We start from the raw sequence: 15,306 nt of genomic DNA on the forward strand, positions 1-15,306 counted from the left end.
ATTTGTAGCCTTACAGAGCATTTGTTTTTTTACATGGGGTCAGCAGCGCCGATTTGAAAGCTGGAAAGAGTCAGAAGAAAAAGGCAAATAATTATAAAACTATAAAAAATAATAAGACCGATTGAAAAGTTGCTTAGAATTGGCCATTCTATAACATTACTAAAAGTTAACTTAAAGGTGAACCACCCCTTTAAGATTGAAAAATGAGGTATGTTCATATGTAAGAAACTTCCCCTGATATTATTTGGTCTTCAAGTTCCACCATTCCATCCTAGGAAGTTTCCAGCTTCCCCTTTAAAGCACATCTTGAAAATCTTTTAATAAACTATAATTTGATGTATTAATAGTTAATGTAAAGCAGCCTTTACAATGCCATTTGAGGTTAATCATGACTCACTTTCTTCTGTGCCAAACTCCATCATTTATCTCTGACCCTATTATAATGAATTAGTCATTGATTTGTTGGATAAAAGTAGGAAAATGATGAGTAATGACCAGCTGAAGACTATGGTAGCAAAACCTTGTGGTTTTACAAGGGACAAATTTGTCACCAATTTGCTGACATTCAGATCTACCTTTGGAACAACAATTTGTCTGAATGCAATAGTTCTTGCTACAGTTAACCACTAATGAAAACCTCAAGTAACCTTTGCAGCAAGGCATGCGAGTGAGATAGTTTAATATCCAGTAGATGACTACTTTTTTGAATAGTGTTATCCTACCTCAAGTTATCCTTGCTAGTTTCTTTATTTTCATTTGGATTATAATTAGTATATTTTATTTGTATAATGCTGCCATTTAATAAACCACACAATCTAGCACAATCTAGATAAAGTAGATGAAAAACACCATTGTTTCCTAATTACAGCAGTGTAAGAATACACTGAAAAGCAGGACAGTTTGCAGATTTGCACTTGTCTCTATCTATCATTCTGCTCCTGGCTGTAGGCAACAAAATGAATGACACCAAGCAGAGTGTAGTTCAGATCAGCAGAATGATAGTAGGGCACACATGCACTTTATCACAACAAACATCTGACTCTATTTCCTGAAGAGCAGGTTTGTTTATGGTACCAGTGGAATTGCTTATTCTTTTAAATGATATTCAAGCAAACCTTTATACTTAGATGTTTTGAAGGTGTAGTTCACTGGTTATGGGCATCCTGCTCTCTTAGGTGTTCACAGTTATGAAGATTAACAGTTAGATTTATAGTGCATGAGAAATCAGTTAAATGTTTATGGTGCTGCCCCTACATACAGCTGCACAACATAATTACAGGTTTGCAAAATTTGCTGATGCATGGTAAATTAGATATCTGTTTCTCTGAGGTTGTGCACAAATTTCTTTCTTGTGTAAAAATGTTTTATTAATAAAGATGGATATATTCTTATTTTATACTATAGAAAATAGTAACAGTCATCTTATTTGTCTAGTGAATCAGGTTCCTTAGACACCTAAAGGTGGCCATAGACGAAAAGATCCGCTCGTTTGGCGACATCGCCAAACGAGCCGATCTTTCCCCGATATGCCACTAACGGGCATGGCTATATCGAGGGTAATCTGAACGTTCGGCCCTATGGCCCAAAAATCAGATTACGATGAGAGCGCAATGGGCTCTGGCGGGATCGGTCGGGACAAAATCAAACCTGTCCGATCGACCAAACCACCAATCTCCGTCCGACGAAAAATGTCGGGACTCTCCACACATGGTCCGAAAATCATACGAATCCTCGATTTGTACGATCGGATCTTTGCATCTATGGCCACCTTAATAGATCTTTTGTGAGAATATGCTTGGTTTATAGAACCTTCAAAGTAAGAGTCTTCTTGCTTTAAGTTTTATTCCCTCTTCAGCAACCTGCTGACAGCCTAAATTAATCTACAGCCTGCTGCCATCAGATAATCTTGTAGCCACTAAACTTGTCTGTAGAGCAATTATTGCCCTGCAATAAACCAGGATAAATTACCTACATCTTCTAGCCCACAGATGCTAACATATTATGGAGATGAAAATGGCATTTTTTGATCAATAAAAATGATTATAATAGCACATCAGTTCCAGCTTTGAAGATGGAAAGCATTTTAGGTCATTCAACAGTAGCTCTGGTAACCTAGAAATGTATTGGAAGAAGTTTATATTATCTTTCAGAAATAATTTCTAACTGCAAGAACACTAGTTAGAAAACTGTCAAATTAGACACGTGCCAGGAGATGCCAATCCAGTTTGAAAACAACTGAAGAACAGAAATATAATATGGGATGCATGTCCAAATTAAAGAGCTATCTGTCTATAATGCCTGTTAATTCATTCCTATGGAAAATCAGTTGTAGAGTTTGCATAGGGCAGTGGTTATACAGAATCTGGCCATGTTGTTAATTGACTGAAAAGATTTTCCAGCAATCTCTTTTCCAACACAAAGTACATTGTACACTGAAATAAAAAAAAGAATATTATATTATAAAATATTTCTTTTTGTTCCAATAAAGGGCTTCCAAGTTCGTTAACTGAGCTTCACCTTGATGGAAACAAAATCACTAAAGTTGATTCTGACAGTCTAACTGGGCTAAACAACCTTGCCAAGTAAGTACCACTTATTTTAGTTAGTTACTCATTTTGTTTCTAACCTGGCAAGAAGTTCCAATAATAACCACTGTATAATCAACTTAAGGGCAGGATTTTGAATATTAACCAAAAACCAACAAACTAAAGCAACTGTCTCATATACAGCAATGAGTTTAAAAAAAAATACAAAATATTAATATGTCTCACAGATAGTGATGGGCGAATTTGTGCCGTTTCGCTTCGCCGAAAAAATCGCGAATTTCGCGCAAAATTCGCGAAACGGCGAAAAATTCGCGAAATGGCGCCGTTTTTGACGCCGGCGTCCGGTTTTTGAAAAAAAAATTTGGACGCCGGCGAATTTTTGCCGCGAATTTTCGCGGGCGTTTTGCGAATTTATTCGCTCGGCGCGAATCGCGCAAATTCGCCGCGAATTCGCGCCTGGCGAATAAATTCGCCCATCACTACTCACAGACAGTTCATTTTCCTTATTTGCAGTTTTAAAATATTTCTTCCACATGAAACTTGAAAATATAGTGTGTAGGTTTTTTTGTGTTTGTATCCACATAATAAACAATTGAATTATGTGTCATAGTTTAAAATGGTTAAATGATACAGTAGATGCTGAATCTTTCCTAAAGCCTTTGGATATGATTTTTATTGTGATAATCCAGAACCACAGGAGATGGATGGCAAATAGCTAAAATTTAGAGAGTAAGGAAAGCTGTTTGGGGGCTGTAACTCATCTGATACATATGCTATTGTCAATCAGAAGTGAGGAATCTACTCTATTTCAAACAAGCAAACTTACTTTGAGGCTTTAGTTCCACTTGCCACTGTATGTTTGAAATCAGAAGACATTCCCATATTTGAGTGATAAAAACTGGGTAAATAGATAGGCTGTGCAAAATAAAAAAATATTTCTTACCAAAAATGTAATGTATAAAGGCTGGAGTGACTGGATGTGTAATATAATAGCCAGAACACTACTTCCTGCTTTGCAGCTCTCATGGTTTCCACTGATTGGTTACCAGACAGTAACCAATCAGTGACTTGAGGGGGGGGGGCACATGGGTCAATATCTGTTGCTTTTGAATCTGAGCTGAATGCTAAGGATCAATTGCAAATTCACTGAACAGTTATGTCCCATGTGGCCCCCCTTCAAGTCGCTGACTAACCCAGAGTTAGAGAGCTGAAAAGCAGGAAGTGGCTATTATGATAGACATCCGCACACTCCAGCCTTTATAGATTACATTTTTGGCTAACTAACCTCAGGTATATTAGAAACATTTTTTATTTTGCACAGCCTATCTATTTACCCACTTATTATTTTTACACTGAACTGTTGCTTTAATAAATAGGCTTACAGGAAAAGCATGTAAACATTAAATAAACTTTATAGGGGGTTTTTGCTTCCATTAAGGATTAATTATATCTTAATTTATATCAAGTACAAGGTCCTGTTTTATCATTACAGAGAAAAATGAAATCATTTTAAAAAATTGGATTATTTGGAAAAAAATAGTCTATGGGAGATAGCCTTTCCATAATTCAGAGCTTTCTGGATAATGGGGTTCTGGATAACAGATCCCATACATGTACTATAAACACAATGTTGAGCGCTGACCTGTTTTTAGCATTTTGATTAGTCCTTATACGCTGTTGAAACATGTGCCATCCCTAGAGGCTGAAATAAACTGATAAGCACAGACAGTTAAAATATCTTCTCAGAAAACACATACTAGACTTGTTCAAATATGTGTTATTTTCCATTCCACTAAACTACAAATGGCACACACACCTCATCATCATTCCATCATTTTTTATGCATCAGCTAATGTACTTTTAGTAATGCTAAATAGGGTCTCTGGCAGTTTCACAAATATGAACCGAAAATGCACCGAATCCAGGATTCGGTTCGGGATTCGGCCAGGATTCGGCCTTTTTCAGCAGGATTCGGATTCGGCCGAATCCTTCTGCCCAGCCGAACCGAATCCGAATCCTAATTTGCATATGCAAATTAGGGGCGGGAGGGAAATTGCATGACTTTTTGTCAGAAAACAAGGAAGTAAAAAATGTTTTCCCCTCCCCACCCCTAATTTGCATATGCAAATTAGGGTTCGGATTCGGTTCGGTATTCGGCCGAATCTTTCACAAAGGATTCGGGGGTTCGGCCGAATCCAAAAAAGTGGATTCGGTGCATCCCTAGTTTAATGTAAATTTGGTGATTTGTTTTGCTTCAGCAATATTCTTTGCAGAGTACCTTTTCTTACGTTACCCATAAATACAACAATATGATCTGACAGTTTGGCCAATTCAGGACAGTTTTGACAGACCTCCCAGTTGATGATGTGAAATAATTACCTACTTCAATGTCTCCAGTCAGCTTTGTCAGGAGACAATAGGACCCAATTTCTCCTTTTTGAGTTTAGGCCTGCTTGTTTGTAAAGTCAGTAGAGAAATAACATATATGTTACTAAATCAAAGTAAATCCAACTCAGGTAATGCACATAATAAAAACCTAGGGGGTTATTTATCAAGGTCCGAATTTATCTCAGTATTGGCTGCTACAAACTCCGTTCTAACCCGCTTGGGTTTTTAACGCTTATTTATTATTACATTTTCAGATTTTAATGATTTTTTCATTAATTTTCCCCAAAAAACTCAGGAGTTCTCACCAGAAAGCTCCGAAAACATTGTGAAATTGCCCGAAAACCCCAGACACAACCAAAAATCAATGGGACTGTTCCCGTTGACTTTTATGCAACCTCGACAGGTTTGAAATGCCGTATTTTTATATTCAGGCTTTTTAGCCCTCGGGGTTTGATAAATTCCAAAAAAATTTAGATTTTTTTTAAGCCTGTTATAACACAAAAAAATCTGGATTTTTTCAGATTTCTGGGAATTTCGGGTATTTGGAGCTTAGTAAATAACCCGCCTAGTGTTTATTTTTATCGTACAAAATACTGCTTACTAGTTACATTTGATTGTGTACGTTCTGTATGTGTTTAAAGGAGAACAATACTCCCAAAAATTTTGTATTTAGGATTACTAATTGGCACATACTATTAAAAATGAAAGTTTTTTTTTACAAATTAGATGTTTTATGCAATATATTTTTATAGAGACCTACATTGTTCAGGGGGTATAGTTTTACTTTTAATGGATTCCACCATCTCTTTAGAAAAAAAATAGCAGAAAACTTGCCACTAGTGCTCTTCTTAGAAAACAGCTTAGTCTTGACTTACTCCAAAAACCATGATACATTATTGTTTTTTTATTTATTGATCTTTTAATGTGCCTGTGAATAAAAGTGTGCTTCATTCTCAAGTTTATTTCCAGATTACAGTATGAGACCAAGTATAAGTACAATAATATACAGTATACTGTATGCCTGCTGGAAATATGCAAGTATTGTAATTTACATTGCAATAGTTATAGCTACTACAGAAAATATATTTATACATATACTTAGCACCATCACTGATCTCTAAATATACTATTTTTACAGGTTAGGTCTAAGCTATAACAACATCATTACTTTTGAAAATGGAACGATAACAGGTGTTCCTCATTTAAGAGAACTTCACTTAGACCATAATGCCCTGACACAGGTGCCTGCCGGGCTTGGAGAACACAAGTACATTCAGGTAACATATGCTTTCAAATATATATATAAGCAATTTTTAATCTGAGGTGGATTTTCATGAACTATGAACTAGGCCATGAAACCAAATTGGCCCTGCTCGTTTCTTCTATGGACCTGACATTAGGTGGTTTGTGTGACCTAAGAAGGCCAACTAGTCTGAGACAGTGGTTGTTTATGAAGCTGAAAGAGATAAACTATAAATTCAGTTAATATAAAATACAGTTTATAAAATTCCAGTCCTGATATCATTTTGCATGTTAGATAGTATTTTAGAATTTGCAGATATTGTCACATGACCCATGCTCGGTAGTTTCTGTTCTGAACATGTATCAGTTTAATTGTAATTGACCATAATTACATTAAAAAATACCCTTTTCTTGAATGCTAGTAAAGCTGAGATTGTATCTAAAAGACTTTAACATTAACATATAAATAATAATCAATAATATTGACTATCATCATTCATCATTATCATAAGTACAGTAGTGTACATCATTCTTTAGATTATGGCTTGTCATTATATTTACTTTGTGATTAATGTAAAATTAAATTTTACAGGTTGTGTACCTTCATAGTAATAAAATTGCTGCTGTTTCCACAAATGATTTCTGCCCACTCGGATATAACACAAAGAAGGCCTCATACTCAGGCATCAGCCTTTTTAGCAATCCAGTGCAATACTGGGAAATTCAGCCGGCCACATTCAGATGTGTATATGAACGATCTGCTATACAAATTGGAAACTACAAGTAAATCCTGGATGTGTTGCAAATAAAGTCATTTTTATTTGTATTTCTTTCTTTTGTTTGTTTGTTTGTTTAAATAAATTCTTAATAAACAAAAATGTCAAATACTGAAAAGTATCCCAAAACAGAATAGTCAGCTTACTTGCATTATTTTGTTTTGAGTTGCATAATGATGAAAAATAAATAACTTTAGCTGTGCTCTTCTGTCCCCTTATTAAAGCAGTGTTAAGTGCACAATACACACAGTATGGATATAGCTACTTAAACCTGAGAAGAAGTTGATTTGATCAAAATAATGTGTAGGTTTTCTTTAATAAACTATAGACGTGGATGATCATTAGACCCAACAACGTTCATCCAAAGCTCCGTAACATGTTATACATCTCTGATACAAATCCATTTGTATTAAATGGTAGTTTGGATAAATTGTTACACACACACAATTTAAAGTATAGGTTATACTAATAGCTTAGTGTGTATTAATGTTACTGACACTCACTTTGAATGTTGTCTTTTGTCATATCTATTAGCCTGTAAATATCAGAAAAAGAGAAAACACTTTCCTTGTCTATAGGAATTTGCTGCATCTTCACATTCTTGTGAGGATGCAGCAAATTTAGGGCAAATCTGTTATCTGTGCTGATTATGTCTGTGTGTATTTGGAAAACACTATTTTAGAAATCCTTGTAATTAATAAGCAAACAGTTTTAGAGCAAAAATTATTTGCATAAATCTACAATGGCAATAAAGATTATTTGACATTATATTTTGTAATATTGTGGAAAGTAAGACAATGCAAAAATATAAATATGTATCTCCATCTTGAACCAACTATTTTTTTTTTCAGCGCAAATGTTTCAAGTATGTTTTAGATTCAGTTGCATTACCTAATCTAAAATGTCAAGCTGATTTACCTAATGAGAAAACTCAGAAAGTTTAAAACAACATATTGAATTTATATTTACCTTAGTGCATACTTCTCACCAAAATTCAAGGAAAAGAGCTAAACAAAAATTAAGTTTTAGACTCAATTGCTATATTGAAACAGATTCCAGTCCAGCATACTGTAAATGTGTATGATCGTCTTGCAAGTTGTATTAAAACATCACAGTAATTGGCAGTCTCATATAAAGGCGTTTATTTAAAGAAGAAGAAGAAGACCTTATTTATAACTCTTTGAAAAACTGTCCCTATACAGTAATCTATCGCCACCAATCAACAATTGCCTTTGACCAATCAACGATTGCCTTTGACCAATCAACGATTGCCTTTGACCAATCAACGATTGCCTTTGACCAATCAACGATTGCCTTTGACCAATCTGCTTGAAGTAGGAGACTGAAAGCAAAGATAAGATTGACTCCTATGGGTTCTATTGCACAAGGATAATATTGCCTAGTATAAGTAATTGAGCCCTGCTGATTTTAAGTTTAGTTCATGGGAAATATTAGATTAAGTGATCAAAAATGAAAAATTTCCAGCAAGTCTTAACAAATTCAAAATGTGAATATATACGTATCCTGGACACCAATCTTGTAATTTCTTAAATTCAATCATCCATGAAAATAGAGATGATTTTAAAATATGCTAATACAAGATTAAATTAAAATATGATTGCCCATATAATATTCAAAATATTCAAAATCAACATAGGTCTACCTACCTAACACTCAACAATTTCACCATTAAAGTTTTTGTAAACAGAACCACAACTATTTCATTATATTAAAGTTGTTGATTCCTAAGTGATTTTGAGAGGGGGACATGTTTTCAAGTGCTTAAGTTAAATATTTACTAATAAACAAGGTGGAAAATTGGTGATGTGTCCTGCTGTACTTTTAGAATAATTTGCAGAACATTCTTTTAATTATGCATTTATATCTATAATCATTATAAATTATATTTTTGGCAAGTAAGCATCTATCAGTTCAGATTTATGTGGTTACCACTTCTAAAGGCACAGGTGGTAGAACTGATAGTTAGAATATTTAAATGATATATATACAATAGGAATGTATATTCTTAGAAGGGCACTTGGAAAACATTGTACCTTTAAAGAGTGTCCAATAGACTTTCTTTTGATAAAAATATTAATGTGTTAAAGATGGAGTTTGTAGATGTCAAACTGTTTATGAATTGTTTTATTAAAATAGAAAACAATTATTTTGTTGATCAAAAATAAAGTGATTGAATTACACAGCACAAGAAATGTCAGTTCTTTTTGCCGTTTTTGATCAATATTTAATCCAGAATTCATATTCAAGTGATAAATCTGTAATATCTGAGCAATCAGTTATTTTGAATAAAATTGTAAGAAATTGTAAAAATAAATATATTAACCACAGTTTATAGATAATGGCAATTTGAAACATTCCCAGCAAAATTACAGTTAGATTCACTTTTATTATTGCTTCGAGACAGCAACTCATACTTTAGGAATGATGGAAACCGTCCACCTTAATCTGATTTAACAGTCTTTAAGCACACATAGGATTAAACATTTTGTAACTTATTTACTAATATAGGTTCATATAATATCAAAGTTATCTCGTGGTTTATCATGTAAACGATCATGGATGAGATTCACTTTGAGGAGAAAAACTCTCATAATTCAGTTCCAGTTTTTTACCCATAAACATCAATAAAGTTTATAAGTGATAAACTGTGAGATATGTTTTTTAATTGACTAGCACATCAAATTGAATCTCATCCATGACTTTTCACCTGATAAATCTTTTTCTCACTGAATTGAATCTGGGCTAATACTGGGTAATGAAATAAAATGTGTAAAGTTTGCCCACATCTATCAACTCTTAGCAGCCATTTGGATATTGTTTTTTGGCTGACAAGTAAATGTTACAAGCTGATTGGTTGTTATGGACTACTGAAGAAGTAGCAAATATATAAGAGCATCTATTACATTACTCCATATATACATACATATATGTAATAAAAGAAATCTTGAAATATGGGTTGTGACAATTCTATCTTCTTGCTTAGCATTTTAATTAGAATTATTCTGACTTATTAAATGTTGAATGAGACAATTTAATGTCTTGTCTTGTACACAAGTATACAAGACAACGGCCAAGTTTTCTTTGTTTTTATGACATCCCATGTTCCTTACATGAAAGCTTTTATTACTAATAGTAATGCATTTTGCCATGCCTCTGAACCACATTCACATGATGCTAGTGTGAGAATTATCAACTAAAGGAAGAGACATTCTTACTTTCATCTTAAGAAACCACTCTTTACTGCTACTGTCATCACATGGTATTTGTGTTTAACTGAATATCTAGCCCAAATGCAGAATACTGTGTATTTCATATAAATATTTTCCTAGTCTTAAAATGTATTTAATGGACATTCTTCTTGGTCTGGCAAAAAACAAATAATTTCCTTTATCAAGAATGCTGCCATGGCTATAATGAGTACAAAGTCCTATTGTGTGACTACAATATCCTCATATTCACTACAATACTTACAGACCCTTGGTTAGTTACCTTCCTGAGAAACATTACTGTTGCTGCGCGTTCACAGTCTTAAGAAGGCAGAGTGTAACTGAGATATGGACTGCAAACAAATATAAATATGTCCAATCCTTTTTATTAAAGTCCATCGAGATTTATTCCACTCCAATTGTATTAAAAGTTTGAATACTCCAACACAGACCTGCCAAGTTCATGTGGATCTCATTGGCAGATGTCCCATTAATATCCTGAACTGCACTGGGTTTCATTCAATAATTTGAAGATTTTGTGGTGTCTGCATCAAATCCGAAAAACTCTGAGGTTTTGGGCATCAAATCTGAAAAAGTTTCTTCACAATTTTATCAAGATTTTTCCCGAACAAGAAATGTGTTTTGATAAATATGGGTGAAAGTCCATGCAGATTTGGTTGGAGTAGTTTTTAGAAGATAGTGAGACCATTTTAGATTTTAATAAATAACCCCCTTAGTGTTAAGGTATCATGCAAGTATTAATAACTAATAAACTGCAATACACAAATGCTCCACTGTGTCAACTTATTAAAAAAAAAGTTAAGCACAGATCTTTTTTATCCAGTTCACACTCACGTTAAATGTATTTTCAAGTTGCCCATAGTTTGAGAAGCAATATTTATCTGTGTTCTGTGTAAGAAATTTACAGACAGATACTAGATGCAATCATGTGTATGTCTCCATATTGTGTCTCCATCTTTTTCTTACTACTGTGATCTGTGTTCAGAAATATGTATGCCTTAATTTAGGTATAAGGAAGAAACATTAGGTATGCAATTTAATCACTTCAGAACCGGCGTCACACATAGGGGGTTATTTACTAAACTCCAAATGCAAAAATCACGAAAAATGTGTGATTTTTTTTATGTAAAATCAGACTTTTAAAAAATCGTGAATTTTTCAGAATTTATTAAACCCTGAGAATGGAAAAGTCCGAATCTGAAAATCAGGCATCTCAGACCTGTTGAGGTTGCATATAAGTCAATGGGGAAGTCCCAATGATTTTTAGATGTGCACTGGGTTTTGTGCAATACGCCAACATTTTCAGAGTTCTCGGGTGAAAATTCTGAAAAAATCATGAAATTCGTGAAAATTGAATGAAAATTTCCAGAAAAATCGTGATAATCCATTTTTTTACCGCAAAGTAAATCGGGAAAATGTAATAATAAATAAGCTTAAAAAACCCGAGCAGATTTGATCAGAGTTTGTAGCAGAAAATATTGCGATAAATTCGGACTTTGAGAAATAACCCCCATATGGTTCAGTATGTTTATATTCAGACTTAAAGAGTATCTAAACATTGTAGCTCAACCAAACATTGAGAGTTTCAGAAATTGCTTAACTACAAAGCCTGGCACAATTTAACACACTATCAGACTTTAAAACATGCATGGGGGCTGTAGTCCAGCACCAGTAGGGTTGTTTATCCCAGTTATCCAAGATCGGAGGTACCATAAAATGCAAATGAATCTTCCAGTAGATATCCAGAGTGATCTACTGAAAATCTGGCTCTATGTTCTTTACTGTTTCAATTGGATTATTTAAACACTAGTTTTTCTATCACAGAACACCTGTATATCTTCCCTCATCATGATGCTTGACTACAGTGTAATATCATGAAGCCATGCATTGCCTAATAATCTATGTGTGAAACATAACTGCATGTCCTCTGGGTCATGGTAAACTGCATTCTCATTGGTCACTTCTCTCGCATCTTTTGGTATTTGGCCAGCTTGTTCAGAGTAGTAAGGTAGACAGTGGGACACTTTTATGAAGCAGGTATCCTAAATCTAATTAAATGGCAACTTTCAAAAATTAAAATTTAATATTAGCTTTAGCATACTGAAATAAGAAACTTTGTAAATAATCAAGTTTATCTTCATTATTCCTTTTCATAATCTGTTTCTCCTTATTCTGTTTTCATTCGGGAGTTGGGTATCAGTTGAATGAACCAATATATCTTATAGCGAGGCTCCTTTTGCCTAGAAGATGTATTAGAGCTCACTCTATTAAAATCACCAGACATCATGTCTCTCTACATGCAGGATTTGTGCAAAAGGCAGTTATTTTGTTACATTTTGTTTTGTACTGGAATCAGTTATTTGAGTGAGCTCTAATACATCTGATAAGAAAGTGAGCCCCCATCCTATAAAATATATTGGATCATTCATCTGACACCCAACTGCTGCATGAAGCCAGAATGAAGAGAAAAAGATGCTGAGAGAGGAATAGTGAATATTAACTCGATTATTTCAGAAGCAATGCAGACTTTTTAATTGATTGTATTTAGAAAGTTGCTTACTTCACTATGAGGAAGCTTATATTAAATTTAAATTTTTGCGATAGTTCCCCTTTAAAGGTTGCAGGAGTATTCTCCCCTTAGAATCATCCTTAAGAGCACAACATTATGGGGCAGATTTATCAAAGTTCTAGGTGAATTTTCGATTTGAATTTGAAAAAGATTGTAAATTCGAATATCGAAATTTATCATGTATTGTCTCTTTAAAAATTGGAGTTCGACCAATCACCATCTAAAACCTGCCGAATTGCTGTTTTAGCCTATGGGGTACCTCCTAGAACCTATTTGGATTCAATTGGTGGACTCGGAAACATCGAAGAACATCGAAGCTTTTTGGGAAAAACTTTGAATTGAATTCGATCTAATGCAATATTCCTTCGATTCATACGATTCAAAGTAGGCTGAATACGGACCTATTCGATCAAAAACTGACCTATTCAACCAAAAAAAAAACTTAAACTTAATTTCGGTTGGTCTTTTTGAATTCGAATTTCAAAGTTTTTTCAATTCAAAATTCAAACTTTGATAAATATGCCCCCTTATCACATATTGGACATAACATATTTCACAATATATAGGGGCAGATTTATCAAGGGCCGAATTTCAAAGTAGAAAAAGCTTCGAACTTTGACCATCGAATTGGAATACTTCGACTTCGAATATCGAAGTCGAAGTTTTTTTACATTGAATTTGGCCATTTGCGGTCGAAGTAAAATAATTTGATCGAACGATGAAATCCTTCGAATCGAACGATTTGAAGGATTTCATCCATCGATCAAATGATTTTTCTTCAACTTCAAAAAACTTAGAAAAATGCTGTAGAAGGTCCCCATAGGCTAACATAGCACTTCGGAAAGGTTTAATTTGGCGAAGTATTGAAGTCAAAGTTTTTTTAAAGAGACAGTACTTTGATTATCGAATGGTCGAATATTGGAATGATTTTACTTTGAAACGAATTCGAAGTTGTAGTATCCTATTCGATCGTCGAAGTATCCAAAAAATTACTTTGAATTTCGAATTTTTTTAAAAATTCCCTCGAATTCACTTTGACCCTTGATAACTCTGCCCCACAATATTATGTTATTTATTATATTTATTATATATTATATAATATATAGCATATTGGAATTACTGGTGGACACTCCATGCAGTTGCATCCATCTTTAAAGCTGCTGGACTAAATACTTTAATCCTGTATAGTTTACTGTAGAAACTTGGAAGATATTCCTTTGTAAAATTTGGGTGGAGCAACACTTGCAGGTATGAGTAAAACATTATTTATTGTTCAGAAAAGAGGGACTGGAATTAGCTACTGGCTGAATGATCGGATTAGCTAGATATCCCCCTGCCTTTGGTGGGCATATCGGGGGAAAGGTCTGCTTGTTTTGCATAGTATTTACATAGTGGGCGCCCCTAGGCCCACTGCCGTTCGTTGCCCTTGTCCCCTCCCCTTTATTCGTACAAATTTTCATCATCTGGACTGGGGCAATGGGGATTGTGAACAGGAAATTTAAAAAATGATTGTATATCCATCGCATCCCGGTGTTTTTGAACCAATGTGGGTGTGGTTGGGCAGCATGCTAAAATCCTGCCACCCTAGGCCCAGGCCTTTCCACAAATACGGACCTGCAAGTCAAATAAGTTGATCTTATAGTGTACAGCCACCTTTAGTCTCTTTCCATAGCACCTTAGTGAAAACTCCTAGGGAACTAGTGCCACAAGAGAATAGATGCTTTATGTTATTAGGTATACACATTTCACCAAAAGGTGTCACAATTTTTTGTGACTTCCACTTTTTAGCTAAATAGACATAAATAAAGTCCAAAAAAGGTATAGGAGGCAACATGTGCCATAATTGTCTCTATCTTCCTGGCAATTTATTTGAGCAAGTGATATAAATGCTGAATGTAGTATAACCATGAAATTTGTAGCATTTACATGGTATTCAGTTGCAACAGCATTTAACTTGGAGAAGTTTGAACCATGGTGATGATTTAATATCAGCTATACTTATCAGTATAACATCTGCATTTCAACTAAAAAAAGTATTTGGATGACTTTATGGTAAGACCTAAAATCTTTTCATCCTTGTTCCTAAATAAAGACTCTGATCAAAGGGCTCAGATATTTGTTATCTTCTATTTACATTGTATTGGCATATTTATAAAGATTTTTCATTATTCATATTCTCTTTCTCAATGGAGATCACAGTCTAAGTTCTTTATTACATTCACACATACTACAGTTGGATAGTTTTTTCCTCTGCAAAAAAAAAGCAGAAGTCACAAACGACTTGCAGTAAGAGTCCTTGCTGGATCTCAGCTGTGCAAGGCAGCAGTGTTAACCAGTGCTACTACCACCACTAATTATATCATGATACTGTATTAGCAGTAATAATATTTATGCCGAGAAATATACTTTTGGGGATTATGTTAATAATAATTGTATTAGCCCTCGACTAGCTCAAATTTTGCTTATTGATTTAATAAAAAATTAAATATTGCATGCCTTCTGTGAAAAATTGGAAGCATACAACAAATTCTGTGACA

General features: G+C 34.2%; 1 protein-coding gene across 2 annotated transcripts in view; it reads left to right on the top strand.

The window, feature by feature from the left end:
• dcn.S (decorin S homeolog) overlaps positions 1-9,153 on the top strand; it is a 35,556-nt gene extending 26,403 nt beyond the window's left edge. For both annotated transcript variants that reach the window (NM_001092338.1, XM_018254258.2), the window contains 3 exon segments: positions 2,489-2,582; positions 6,073-6,211; positions 6,769-9,153. In NM_001092338.1, the coding sequence (NP_001085807.1) occupies positions 2,489-2,582; positions 6,073-6,211; positions 6,769-6,963 (428 nt within the window). In that variant the 3' untranslated portion in view covers positions 6,964-9,153.
• The last annotated feature ends 6,153 nt before the right edge of the window (positions 9,154-15,306 follow it).

This window comes from Xenopus laevis, chromosome 3S (assembly GCF_017654675.1).
Source record: "Xenopus laevis strain J_2021 chromosome 3S, Xenopus_laevis_v10.1, whole genome shotgun sequence".
NCBI classification, from domain to species: Eukaryota; Metazoa; Chordata; class Amphibia; order Anura; family Pipidae; genus Xenopus; species Xenopus laevis.